A 14,691-nucleotide genomic window follows, 5' to 3' on the forward strand; every position below is an offset into this window, starting at 1 on the left:
TAGAAAAGAAATGTTTTTATTGATAGAAATCGCCAATGACTCCCACTACTTCCCAACTGCTACATCTACAGCTTGTATTTACAGTTTCAGTTTAGCGCTTGGCACAGACACCAAGTGTGACTTTCAGTAGTGAAAGTTTCCATGCTTGTGCACAGGGAGTTAGAGGTTTGCAGTTTTCACAAATGTCATGCCTTTGCACGATTCACACATGACTGAAATATCTTTTTTTGTTTTTGTTTAAATATATCTGTTTGTTATCTACCTATGCAGACCAGACATATGTTTATATATTTTTTCTTTTGATAATGTTCTCGTTTGTTTGTTTGCTTTCTGTGGATGATCAGCAAGTCGGCTTCTATTGTGCTGATTCTTGTTGTACAGATTCTTGCAATGACTCACATCGGTATCTTTTCCTGCTTGCATCTGAAACCAGACACTGTTTAAAAGCCACTTTCAAGTGCGATGCTGTGTTTTGGAAAAAAAAAGAGAGAGGGGGGGAGGCAGTGATGTAATGCTGCTCGAAGCCTCTGCATGCAAATATTGTATAATCAGCAAGTCCTGCTTAGAGAACATGGAACTGACGCCTCTTGGCCACTAGACGGTGCTCAGGACACACAAACGATCAGACATAGTGCTGGGTGATGGTTTTCTCTCACACTGCTACCTGTCCTTTTTTTGCCACTTGAAAACTATAATTATTATTATCATCACCATTCTTCTTTTTATTATTATCATCCTCATAATTATCATCATTATTAAGTTTAAAAAGTATTACTGATAGAGAACAAAATATTCTTTCTAAAGCGTTGAATTTGTCCATAAAAACAGTTATTAAGGAACTTTTTGTAACTCTCCCTCTGACTCTTAAGGTGAAGCAGTCAGGTTTAAATAAATAAATAAAATAAAATAAAAGCGCGACAGGGAACAAGAGGCAGACAGGGAGGAGGCGAGGGGGAGGGAGGGGGTGTAAGAGGACCAAAAATAACAAAAGGCATGAGCCTGTCTCTCCTCGGTATTTTCCACTCCGTTACATAAAAATCCCTCCTTCCCGCTTCTCAATAAGCCTGCTCGCTCTCTCCGTCTCTGCCAGCTCCTCCTTCCGCCCTGTCATTGGTCAGCTGGTCGTCCTAACAAAGCCGCTGTCTTGATCTCGTCCAAGTGGTTCTCAGAGTCCACTGGGGGAGGAAGGAGGAAGTGAGCGGCAGGGTGGCAGCAGTCCCGCATCAGTCACTTCGGAGCAGTCTGAGTGAGAACTGAAGAGGTGGGAGATGCTCCCCTGGCTCTGTGCTGAACTGTCACAAGGCTGACCAGCCACCGCATACCCGTCATCCTCAGCGCCTCAACCTGTTTCTGACAACTTTCCAGTTAACATGAGCTCCTCGTCAGCCAACCTGCACAACAAACGCCTACCCTGTAAGTGCTTTTATTATTTATTCTCTTATTCTTTGCAGAACATCAGCTTTCAGGTCAGGTGGTAATATTTTGACCAGAGGTTTGCTCCAGTAACACGTTTTTTTTTATTTTTAGATACAAAAATGCAGGGCATGAGAGAAAAAAGGGTTCCTCTCCATATTTGGTAGGCTTGCTTGTCTCTTGTGCTTTTCCCAGATTTGTTGGTTATGTGATGTGCCGCCAGGTCTTTAAAAGTCCATCTTTTAATCTAGATTTGTAAATAAGAAATTAAAGTATCATCATAAATTGATTTAGAGCTCTCTTACCATTTTGTGTGTGTGTGTGTGTGTGTGTGTGTGTGTGTGTGTGTGTGTGTGTGTGTGTGTCAGATATAATAGGAAAGCTTGTGGGATAGGTCTGGCTATGGGTTAAGTATCTGCTGTTGTGATGCTGTCCGAAGTGACTTGTCCAAGTGCTGTGCCAGCCAAAAATCAGTCAGGAATGTTGAATCATCACCCTGAGTAATGGTCCACTAATACCAAAAGAATAGGTCGCACTCTCTATGCACAAGAACAGGGATGCATTCCCACACACAAACACACACACACACACACTGAGGCAGCCTTGGATTGGGGCCACCACACAGCCCCGGACAAAGATCTCTTATTTCTAATGGGATTGCGCCTGCAGATCTCATCAGAGTTGACTCACTGCCACAGAGTCTGCAGCTTGTTTCACGGACACACCAACCCAGATAGGATCCGAAATTGAATTAGTCCCAAAGAGATCAGTGATTTCACGAGGCTAAAAAGGATCAGGGCCGTAACTCCAGAGAAGACGTCTCCCATCTGTTGCTCTGACCCGGCACCGCTTTATCACATTCTGATTTTTCTTTTTCTTTTTTTTTTGTGGGTTGTGCTGTGAAGTGAGGGATTGACCAGCTGTTGAGAGCATGCTGCAGACAGAAATGTGGAGGCTGAAAAAGGAAATTGTTTCTATACTCCATGTTTCATAGCACGGTCCCCTTGGGCACGACCCAGATAAGATGGAGGAGGTTGATGCTCTTTAATAAGCAAATTAGAGGAGTAAAAACGAAATCCTTATCATGTACTGTGTGTTTCATTAATTGTTTACTCTCTGAGGGATTCAAACAGTACGCACACCTGTCTCTGCTTTGCTGCCCTGCTATCTAATGGAGCTTAGCATCTAAGCTAGAAGGGAAAGTGGCACTACACTGAACAACCTCTATTATGCAGAAAATTGTTGACAGCTACAATTAAATGTTTATGTATGAGAGCACTGTTGAATATCACGTATATGGCTGGGGATGCTAACCTGCCTAGAGTGATGGAATTGAGATTGGGACATGTTTACACATCTCTGTGATAGCGTTTCATAATGACCAGCTGGTGAGTCTATAGGGAAATGCTCTCTGTCTATTCCAGTGTAGTAGCAGAACTCACTGACACACTTTAGCCGTGGCCCTAGAATCACCTTATTTCACACTTCAGAATCTATGTCCACATAAATGGGTTTAATAATAACTTTCTGCTGGCTGCTCTCGTAGGTCACTGGGACCAAACTGACTTGAGTTTGGTTTAATTATTGCTTAAGTCTGGATCGCACTGATAAATCGAGGCTAATGCACCAATAAGAGCGTTTCCTTTTTTCAAGATTCAGACGCTACAAAGCGAGGCACTCGTAATACCGTGTTATTATTCTCAAATAAGACTCATTGCTCACTAATGTGAGAAGAGCTCTCATGTTGCGAATACACTGATTATTCTGCTGCAAACAATGCTTCTTGGCATGTCGGTGCTTTAAGCTAATTGAATGTTTTTGAGTGTTAGCGCGTGATTATACAAAACACGGATGTCTGAACAGTTCCCATTAATTTAGCGTAAGCCCCGTAGCCCTGAGGATACAGACCAGCGCCGTTAATTAGTTCTCCAACAAATCCATCTCCTTACTTTTCAGCTCAACAGCATTTTGTGTATCCCTCCAGGGTTCAGAGCCACTCACACAACAACAGCAACAGTTTGTCACTGAGAGAAAACAAATTCACACCAAAAGAAAATTAAAGTGGATCTGATGGCCTTTTATGGTATGAGATGGTTCTCAGAAAATATCACACAGAGAAGGTGACATTCACATCACTGCTTTGGTTCAGCCCCCAGGCCCACTGGTTAGATTAGCCAAGCTAGTTATTAGTAGTTATCAGCCCACATTCTTACATATCCATATATAAAGCTGATGTACAACTATAGAAAACATTACAGCATCAGATTATTCAGTATACAGTGCTAATTGCTTTTGGCACACTTGATCCTTTGTGCACCTTTTTGCTAGCGAGAGGCATCCTGATGTCATCCTGAGGACATTAGTTAAAAAACAAAGGGGGTGTTTTCGGTCAGCAACAAAGACTGAGCTTTCCTTAAGATGGCATGATGATACAGCTTATCTAACGAAGTTTGTTGTCGACCAGTGATTTTTTTCCGGCCGGTCTGACACTCCTGTTCAGTTTGTTCCTGTTTGCCAAACCAGACTGGTTACCATACCAGACTGAGAGATTGAACACAAAACTGAGTTTGAATTTCCCTAATGGTTTACTGTGTAATGGCCATGTTTTTGTAGTTTCCTGACATTCTATTGACTGTTTAATCCACAAATTAAGAACCACAGCATAAAATAAATGAATCGCTCAGTCCTTATCCTTGCTTTAAACACTGACTGTTTGCTAACTGCGCTGCCTCAAATGACAACATTTGCTACTGGATGTCAGCTAAGATTTTAGCATCTGAAGAATGAGATGTTTCCTCCGATAGGTGGTGGATTCCAAATTGCTGCTTTTCTTTTCTATTCACAAGGGGCCGATGGAGCCACATGTTTTGATTTGGCAGCTTTTTACACCAGATGGTGTTTCCGATGCAAACCCCCCGCCCCCCGGGGATTTGTACCTCCTCCTGGTCTCAAACACGGGATCTTTCACGTGTTAAGTGTGTGTTAATCACTAAAATATGGTGGTGGACTCCAAATACAGAGCAAAAACACTGTGAATATTGGACTTAGTCATTGATATATAAAAAGACAAGGCACAATAGGACGACACCTCTGTGACGTGTTTCTCCCATTCCACCAAACCACAAAATTGCCATCAGACAGCGTCAGTTCTAGCGATTATTTTTCCTTTTTGGAATATGCTCTGTAAAATCCCAGCCGTTTTTGAAGCAGTCAGACAAGCCCATCTCGTATATCTCGTAACCATATTCAAAGTAGCTTGAATCATCTTTTCTTCCCAGTCTGTTGCTTAAACTTGAGCAGATCCTCCTGACCATGTCCGTACGCCTAAATGCTTTGACTTTCTGTCATGTGATTTGCTGATTAATTATTGGCATTAGTGAGCATCAGTATAGCTGTCAGTGTTGGTGTTCGGCCTCATGCCAAAGATAATCAGAGCGGTGCTGACAGTAAGGACAACAGAAGACCTCAAGTGTGATATCGCTTTCAGCTCTTCAAGTGCCATTTCTTAAATAATACTATGTAACGACAGATGAGACCTATTTAAAAAAATATTTGGCTCCCAACATGCGCCCTCAGTCAGTGTCAGTGGTTCTGGACGGCAGTGGTTTTCAGGCTATCACTTCTGTGAGATGAGTGTCTGGTTCTTCCCATGTCCTGGGTAAGATTTCCCAAAGCTGGTGGGAGATGTCACCCACGGCTTGGTTGAAGTGCAGTAGACCAGGAAATCTCTCCAAAGCTGTTTCCTTTCCAGGCTCCAGATAAAGGAGCCAAAAGTCTACATGATGTAAATCAGCACTTGCGTGAATGCCTTTTGTGCAGCTTTTGTCTGCAAAGGGTTAAAGCTTAAATACTAAAATAGTGAGAAAACTTGCATGAATTCTTTAACAAGTGTGCAAAAAAGGCAATGATTGGATCCGTACAGCAGTTGGTGCTCAGTACATCAAGATAACGCCGCACTGACTTTTTTCATAGTTTATACAGAAACTGCAGGCCACCCTGTCTGAGTCTCAACAAACAGACGAGCCGTGTCTGAGAGACTGTTTGGTTTAACCAAACATTCTTACAATTCTCCCGGCTGAGTTGAAAATTGCTTCAAACCTTCCTCACAAAAATGAGGAGAGGCGGTGAGACTTTACAAGAAGAAAAGAGAGTAGTGTTAAGGTGACTGAAAGAAGAAGCGTCGCTCAATGTTTTAATAAAGACAGAAAAAGAGTTCAGGATGACGATGATGATGTACCCAAAATATTTCAGAGCGTGCCTACAGATTTAATTATCAGATTTTTAAAAAGTGTCTGTTTTCTGAGCTCAGCTATGTTGCCGTGCCCTGATTCAGGCTGTTGACAGTCACTCTACATACACTTTGCCTCTAACAAGCGGAACAAACTCATTAATACTGTTTACTTCAGTGTAAGACCGTGTAATTTGCCGCTGCACTCAACAGAGATTTGTGCATTATTGACTGGTTGGGTTAAGTAATTGAACACTGTGTTGTTCATCAAGAGTGATTTTGAATAAGAGGATTTGTAAATGTTCTGGGTACATCAGTACTTTGTCATCCGCTGAAGCCCATTGTGTCGATCAGAACTCGCGGCAGTCTGCTGGTGGACGTATGGAGGGCAGTGGGTCAGGGCACTGACCTACAAACAGTCCTATTGTGGGTTTGCAAAAAAGGGGAAGGAAGGAGAGGGTTAACACTGATGTCATTGTTGGTGGATGGTGCTGGACACTGTTTTGTCCTGGGATGAAGACACACTCATGCACCCAGCAGACATGCAAACACACATCAACAACACTTATAAATAATTCACTGCTCTTGCATCTGGAGTCTAATAAATGTCACTTTCTTGTAGGAGGACAAAGAAAACCGTGTGAAAAACCCAAAATAATTTGAGAGGTAAAGCAGACACTGCACAGCCTCCGTGTTGTTGTTCTCCATTTTGGTTGTTGTTCCACTTCAGTTCAAGGCACTTTTGGAAGGAAAGTGCAATGTTTTCATAAACCGCAGCGATTCACACTTTGCTGGGACCACCAGTATGCTCTGATCAGGATAAGAAGAAGCACAACGAGATGTTTTTAATGTTAGTTGTATACTTGTGTTGTAATTTCAGACTGCTTCACTGCTCTCACTGTTAGGGTAAATCTACCTGTAGCCAGCCACTGAGTCACCATTAATTACCACAGACACTGATCCACTAATGACCAGCTCTGCACTGTGAACAACCCACTGATGCTGTTAAGATTACTGCTCTGTCGGAAGAGACTATCAGTAAAAATAACAACTAATGAGCCCAGCTATTACTTCCTGTGTCTCTTCATCTCTACAAACCGAACTCTTGCTTTAACTTACTTTTATCTACCCCTTTCCATCATATAACACATTTTTCTTTAGACAGCCCACTTCTCAGTTTTAGCCTTTCAGCCTCCCTGACCTTTTCTCCCTCTCGCTTTCTGCCTTCTTTATGTGTTTACATCCTCTGCTTCTGCTCCCTCGCTCTTTCTCTCTTGTCGCAGTCGGGAACCGGTCCATGTGAAATAAAATCTCTCTCCTCTGATAAGCTAAAGTGTGTCTGGGTGGAAAAGGCAGCCAGTCTTTAAGTGTTGCCTCAGACCAAACAAGTGTTACCTCACATCTGTCCCACGGTTTAGAAGTACATGGTCGTCACCCCTCTCGTTTGTAGATAAACTACAATTGCACAGTGTGTTTGAGGGAGGCAGAAACGGAGCCAAGAGCTGTTATTTGAATTCTTTTGCTTTTCTACTGCAGTCTGCTACTTTCATTTAAGGAGCCAGAGGGCTGAGGGTAGGTACCACCGCTAGAGCCATTTAAATGGCAATATTACAAGCTGTTTGTAAAAGGAAAACGCTTCTCAGAAAAAAAGCCTCGGCTTGGCTGAATGGAATCAATCCAAGTGTTTGGCAAACTGCCCTATAATCAAAGCAGAAGAGGAAAATGTGGTTCTCTCCTGCTTTCTGTTTAGCTGCTGTTTACTGAAAAGTTGTAGCTCGTGCTGCTCCTACAACTGGATTGTCTCGGGAGGCCTGTTTCCTCTGCTCTGACCTTCCCCTGCCTGTGAGCTCACATTTTCATTTAGAACAGTGATGGGCTAATGGCAGCCTCCAGGCGACAGCGAACCCTCCTATCCCTTCATTTAGCCTCCAGATCAATGTGTTGCCTCTACTATTTGTGCAGTAAACTGCCATTACAAAGTCCTGTCCTTGAGAACATCACAGGGGAACGAGGCACGTGGCATGCAGATGCTAAATAGATACAAAGATTGACCCGATTTTCTTTTTTCTTTATGCATTTATGCACTCGCATAGTGCCCTGTTTTGTTCAGTTTGTCGAGTAGAACAAAGTAGAGCATACTCTGGATGTGTTTTGTTGAGTCTGCTTCATTAGGATATAATAACACATTTTTTTCCTCGGAAGTCTAACAAAACTTTATGCAGGTACTTGAGTCCTTACAGTTGCATCTTTTTTTCCTAGCTTTCTGATGACAGTTTTTCATTGGCTTTATAAGATGAATTAGCCTAATTTCTAAAGTGATTTCCTGTAAGTGGAATCATGTCTAAGGAGTACAGGCCCGCCCCATTCTCTTACATTGCTGCTTTTGTCTGAATTTGAATGGACTCTTTCTCCCACTGCCGCCTGAGCGGAGGATCTGAGTTTGTGTTTATGTGGGAAGCCAGAGCAGTACACGGACATGTCCAGCACGCTCCCTCTTTCTTCATCCTTCTGTCTGTTCCAGTCATTCTGCATGCCCAGCTGGTCTTGAGCCCTGGTCTATGACCTTTTCTTCCTCAAGTCCCAGGGCACTGACAGGAAGGAAGGAGGGGGGTGACTGGAAGGACAGAGGGGAGAGACATGAGGAGAGAAACAGAAAGAATGGTATACTGGACAACGATGGAGAAAGGAAAACTGAACCGAATTCTTAAAGTAATAGTATGGCTTAAAGAAAGAAATTGAGATAGAACAGGATTTTAAAAAAGCCATACAGTAAGATAGGAGGAAGGAGCAAAGAAGAGATCAAAATAGGCAGAAAAAAATCAGAAATGCCACCGAAGGATGAGAAAAGGAAATAAATGACAGTTTAATGCATGTTGCCTCATTCAGCAGCAGGAACTTCAAACATATTGTGGTACAGAGGGAGAAGTAATTAATTGATCCCATACTGAATTTGTACGTTTCTTCATCATTTGGATCATTTGGAAATTGAAGGAATCTAAAATCACCATCAAGCATACTTGGTCTGGCGATCTATGCAAGATCTTACCACACAGGGTGATCATATTCATGAGGAAGGTGGTGGATCAAAACTACAGGAGGAGCTTGTTAATGATCTCGACTTGCTGTGTTTGCATGAAGAGAAATGCAGAGTAGAGGTGGGAACATTATGCTCTGGGGCTGTTTTTCTAATAAGGGTACAAGACAACTTCATTGTATTGAGGGGCCGATGGATGCAGCCACCTGCTATAAAATCTTGGATGAGAAGCTCTTTCTCTCAGCTAGAACACTGAAGATGGGTCTTTCAGCATGACAGTGATCCACCAAGCCAACAATTGCTAAAGACGAATCACATTAAAGTCATGTAGTGGTCTAGCCAGTCTTCAAACCTCAGTCCTGTAGAGAATCTGTGGAGGGAGCTGAAGCTTTCTTTCAGTTTCTGCAGCCAAGAAACTGAAAGAATTTGGAGAGTTTCTATAAAGGGTGTGGCTCTAATACATATTTCACTCGATGACATGCAAATTAATTTATAGCTGTTATATAATGTGTTTTGGTTTGTTTCTCTTTTTCCCCCCTAAATGTTTATGTTGATATTCTGTCTCTCTCCATTAAAATAAAACTACCATAAAAATTAGAGAACAAATAATTATTTCCTCCCGCATATGAAACTAAATACTTTGGCTTGTGAATGAATTGATGAATTAGACTTGATATGTAACCTGGACACCATGGCCATGGTTTTCTTTCGAGGATTTCCCTGTGTGAGTATTTGCAGAGGTCACTAGGTCATCTGCGGCTACCGAAGCCCACTGATCAAGGTTACCCAGCAGGAAAAAGAACCAGGAGGAGTGAAGCAAAATCAATGTGGGGATATACATCTGTAGCTAACCTTTAGCTCTCCATGTGCCTCAGCCTTTAAGTAGAAACAATCAATGCTGTGATCAATCAGTGCTTAACAGAGTAGGAAAAAAACCTCCAGGATAGGCAGTTTGCTTAAACCTGTTGCCTGTCATGGAAAGTGAAATTTTGTCCCAGCCTCCAAAGATGCTGTTTATTTTCTGTAAGCTCTCATTATCGTTCAGCCAGCACAAATCAAGTGTTTCATCCCACATGATGTCCTCAGCCGGTCACATTAAATAAGGGTCTCTTTTTACACACACACATATCAGACAAGCAGTGCCTAATTGTGACAGACATCTTGCTTCGTCAGCTCAGCTCCCTTTGCTTTCCTTAAGGCTCTGAGGACAAAGGCATTCCTGATTGTGCAACAGTGCAGTGCGAAGAGAGCATCACAGACCCACGACCTCAAACGTCTCTATGAAGACAGAAATGCTGGAAAGGCAAAACGCTGCAAGAGTGACTGATGCGCCGATGTGAAAAAAAAAAAGTTTTGAAAGCTTCAGGAAAGAGGTGTCGTGTCTGTACCAGCTGTACTAACTATAATAATAAAAATAATGCCCATACATTCTTTTTCACCTGTCCAATTCAGGGTTGCAGATCACCAGAATGATCATTATTGTTTACTGGCCCTGGATGAACTTTCCAAAGTTTAAGGAAATGATCATCATTGGGTTCTCCTTCTCACGTCAGGCTCTTGGTCAGTGGGGTTTTGGATGTTTGAACAAATTCTCACCTTCTGAAAAACATTAATAAGGCATAAAAATGTAACTGATCTCTTGATGTAAAAGTAAAAATGAGATGAATGCTCGTTCCAAACACCTGTGCTAATGTTGTTAGCTTTCTGTTGCCAGTTTGTTTAGAAATTTTTTCAGGCTGTGGAGAGTCCTTTCTTTATTTCTGGGTTCTGTGTCTACACCCACACACCGTAGGTGCTGTCAGCATCACTCTGCGGTTTGAATGGTCTTCTTCCTGTTTTCCAAAGCTGTCTGCCTGTCTGATCCCAAAGCCAAGCCCGGCCACTGTACCCAGGAGGGACTCTATCAAAGAGGGCCAGAGATGAGCTGCAGTGACAGGCTCGTGTCGTTCTGCCACCACAGATGTGACTCATGGGGGGCACTGCGCTGAGACAGCACTCCAAAGAAGGCAACCTGTTGCTGCTTTTAGGCTTGTGCTGCAGTTTGGGGATTTAAAGTGATTATGCAACAAGTCTTTATAGTTCATAATGAGGACATTTTTGGCAAAGATAGTCTCCTCACATTGCCAGAGAAAGATTTTTTTTAAAAAAAATTTTTTTTACCCCTTTTCCTGGTAAACATCCTGAGAACATTGTCTTTCTGTTCTCCATCACTTGCCTGTGTAATTATAGAGCTGCTGTGACTGCTGATCTCAACAAAGACCAGCTAATCTTCACATTACTTCCAGTTTGGACATGGCTTGAAAGCCTCATCCAATTAGCTCAATCCCCTGCCTGCAAGTTGTAAGAGCTCCTCAAAATTCAGACACTGCTCTAATGATTACAACATACTACTGTATGCACGCTGAGAGTAAGTGATGACACGTAGAACACATGCTTTCATCTTTTCTCTCTGAGTCTAGTAGGAGGAAAAGGAGTAACAATCTCATAAGTATCTGTGGCCAGGTGAAATGTTCCCCTCAGTCTTCTGTTGGCTCCAAATGCATATTTAGCATCCAAACATGTGACCGGTGTCCATCGTCTCATCCAGCTCTTTCCTGGTGTTTAGAAATGCTAAATGACTTTCATCTTAATTGCCTCTGCATTTTTTTTGTTTTGTTTTGTTTGTAGAATATCTGACTAGTGTTGTTGAATAATGGGGGTTTCCAATACCGGTTCTAAGTGAATAGCGCACTGCGCATCCACACAGTGAAAAATGTCTAACACAGCACCAGGTCTCCACCCCTGGAGTCAAGCTGCTTGGATGTGACGTCTGCTCAGCTACACAGTAAAAGCTTACAAGGAATCACGAATCCAGAGTCTTTACTAAGCATCGAACATTTTTGGTCTGTTTTTCTGTTACAGTATATAGTGTATATAGTATAGTATATAGTGATCGATTACTTAGACACAACCAAGATATCTACACGCCTCTACACGCTCATTTCAGCTTTTTTTTTTTTTTTTTTTTTGTCTAATATATTTTTTCCTTCGAAGTCATGCGTTCTGATACTTACACTATTCCTTCCTTTCTTTCTTCCTTGTTTCCTTCCTTCCTTCCTTCCTTCCTTCCTTCCAGGGTTTTCGCCCCTCCTCCTCCTGACAGCTTTAGATATATTACATACTAAAAACTCTATATATAGAGAGATATAGATCTTTATACAGAAATAGATAGCTATAGTAGCAATCACTTTAACATTACATCAGGTTGGTGGGCTATGATGATAAACTGAAGCTACTTAAGGGCTTCTGCTTACATTTGACTAGTAAATATCAAGTTAATAAAGTTGATAAAGGATTTCAAATGTTCCACAGCTTGCTTCTAAACTTAGTTTGATCAAAGAGTAGGGCTGCCACTTTGATTTTTTTTTTCTTTATAACAGAAACTGATAAAATGATATGAATCACTGCTTTAAACAGAATCTAGTTTGCTGTACTTTTAGATTTTCATTTGGCTGTAATATACGATTCATCTAAAAGAACATAAATAAAGTTTCTGCTAAAGTAGATACAGTTAGCATGCTAAAAATGGTATATAAAAAGCACATCTTTATTCAAATGAGACATGTTTGAGTATTGGACTTTGGCTCAGAGTATGTTGACTGTTTGATCCCAGGCCTCTCCACATGTATAGCAGCTCTGCCACCTTTTAGTGACTGTGTGAAGCACAAAGCTTAAACCGGTGTTGTTCTTGCACCATTAACTTAAAACAGAACTACAGACATTATACAGATTATATATGGGAGATCTATTTTGCATCATTCTTTCCTTATGAACAACATTCATACTAGTTTCACATTCTTAATTTCTTCATTTTCATGAATAAATCTTAGAATTAAGGTGTGTAATCTGAGACATAAAATCTTAAACAGGAGGTAATGAAAAATTCTGCTAATTTCTTCCCTTTCCAATCAGCACAGATTAATTGTATAGTTTTTTATTGTATAGTTACTTTCATTGGGGTTTCTTGTACCTTTGTAACAGATAATCTAACTATTGAAAGTTGAAAGACAGAAATCCTTCTGCTTCACAGTTCACGTGTGGATTAATGTCTCCACCTACTGGCTACCAACATTGACCCCTGAGTACATGTATAATGGCTCTCAAGCTAAACAATCCTTAGCTTGAGATGGTCTTACTGACCACCACATGCACCATCAGAGTGAAAGAACTAGTTTGTGAACTCCACCCTGCTGTGGTGGAGGCCTCAACTGGCCCAGCCTCCAAATGACAGGTGGCTGTAGCTCAGGAGGTGGAGCTGGTCTACTAATTGGAAGGTTGGTGGTTTGAGTCTGCATGCCAAATATCTTTGGGCAAGATGCTAACCACAAGTTGCTCTCTGATTCATCCATTGAAGTATGAATGTGTATGAATGTTAGATAGAAAGCACTTCTGCATAGAAATAGTGTTTGTATCATTGTATGAATGGGCGTGTTGTATAAAGTGCTTTGAATGCTCTGGGAGAGTAGAAAAGCGCTCTATAAATCCAGGGATGCGGTGAAAACTTCAGCTGAGCTGGTGTCTGAGTTCCTCTTCTTCTCTTGTGATTGCCAGCGGAGAGCGAGCGCAGTCAGCGGCTCCCAGATGTGGACGCAGCACAGCAGCTCAAGCTGAGAGAGAGACAGCGTTTCTTTGAGGAGGTCTTCCAGCACGATGTGGACGTCTACCTTTCCTCGGCACACCTTTGTATCAAAGATTACAGAAGACGTGAGTTGAACTGTTGGTGTTTATGCATGAAAATGTGCCATATAAATGCACAATAGTATTTTCATACTGTTGTTTCTCTTCTTACTGCAGCTCCTATTGGCAGCATCTCTTCTATGGAGGTGAATGTGGACTTGTTGGATCAAATGGAGCTGATTGACATCTCTGACCAGGAGGGTTTGGATGTCTTTTTCAGTTCCGTAGGAGAAGAAGGAATGCTGACTTCCCCGCTGCCAGGTAAAGAACAGAACCTTAATAAATGCACAGCGGCACAGCTGCATCGCTAACAGTGTTTTTCTCTGACGTCCTAGGAAATAACAACCACAATGAGGAAGCAATCAGTAATGGACTGTTTCGACATGTCCTTGAAAGTCTTGACGCCAAGTCCCGCATGTCCTCCACATCTTCAAATTCTTCCTCTGACAGCCAGACCATGAATGTCAACGGGGAAGACACTCCTGTTGTTGGGTCAGACAGCGAGGAAACGCACACCAATACAGTCAAGCGCAGAGCCATGTCCGCAAAGACAGAGGAGGGGAAAAGTCCGAATTCAGCTTCGTCTTCATAGATTACACCCTCTCCTTAGTAGATCTCTGCCTGCAACACAGATGTTAACACCTGAGTGAAGAGCGGACTTTGACTTGAGTTATTGAAACAGACGTTTGGGTCTTTCTTCCATATAACTATCTTTGATCACTATTTACAACCTTCCTGTTTGATCAGTTAAGCTTAGGGTTGTTGGGACTATTAACTGTAAAGATGGAGACTTTTCTTTTTAACCTCACAGATGGCTGATTAAATTTGTACAGTATTAACACAAAGCAGGGAAGTAAAGCAATAACTGAAACAAAAATATTTGGATAAAGTATGACCTGTGTTCATTTGGTAATGTTTTTTAAAGTTCTGGTATTGAAGTCAAAACTTTGTCCTCTCACAACAAATTAAAAGTTTTAACAATAAAGGAAGAGAGAAAAAAACCTTTTGTGTGCTTGTAACTAAGTATCAAACAGTGCTTCCGTCTGGTTGTTTCGCTTCCTGGGCCTAACATTTTGTGCAAAAGTCTCGAGCCACCACTCATATTCTTTTTTTTTTTGTTGTTCTTTGGTTTATTCATTTATTTTTTTTCACCCATTTTCAGTCCAGTCCTTGTAATAGAACATTTTCAGAGGAATGTTGTGCCTACAAATAACAGACAACTCAGCAGAGAACCAATTTTAAAACACATCTTTAGACACTTTGTTTCTATGAAAAATTTCCTATGAAAAATGCCAAACTT

At 41.6% G+C, this 14,691-nt stretch overlaps 1 protein-coding gene across 1 annotated transcript; it reads left to right on the plus strand.

Annotated features, from left to right (window-relative positions):
• Positions 1–1,015: 1,015 nt before the first annotated feature.
• LOC309707471 (dysbindin) lies at positions 1,016–14,422 on the plus strand. Its single transcript, XM_082534827.1, has 4 exons — positions 1,016–1,413; positions 13,266–13,418; positions 13,509–13,652; positions 13,727–14,422. Exons 1-4 carry the CDS (start codon positions 1,371–1,373, stop codon positions 13,981–13,983), a joined length of 597 nt encoding a protein of 198 aa, XP_082390953.1. The 5' UTR covers positions 1,016–1,370; the 3' UTR covers positions 13,984–14,422.
• The last annotated feature ends 269 nt before the right edge of the window (positions 14,423–14,691 follow it).

This window comes from Aulonocara stuartgranti (genome assembly GCF_965226115.1).
Source record: "Aulonocara stuartgranti genome assembly, chromosome: 5".
NCBI classification, from domain to species: Eukaryota; Metazoa; Chordata; class Actinopteri; order Cichliformes; family Cichlidae; genus Aulonocara; species Aulonocara stuartgranti.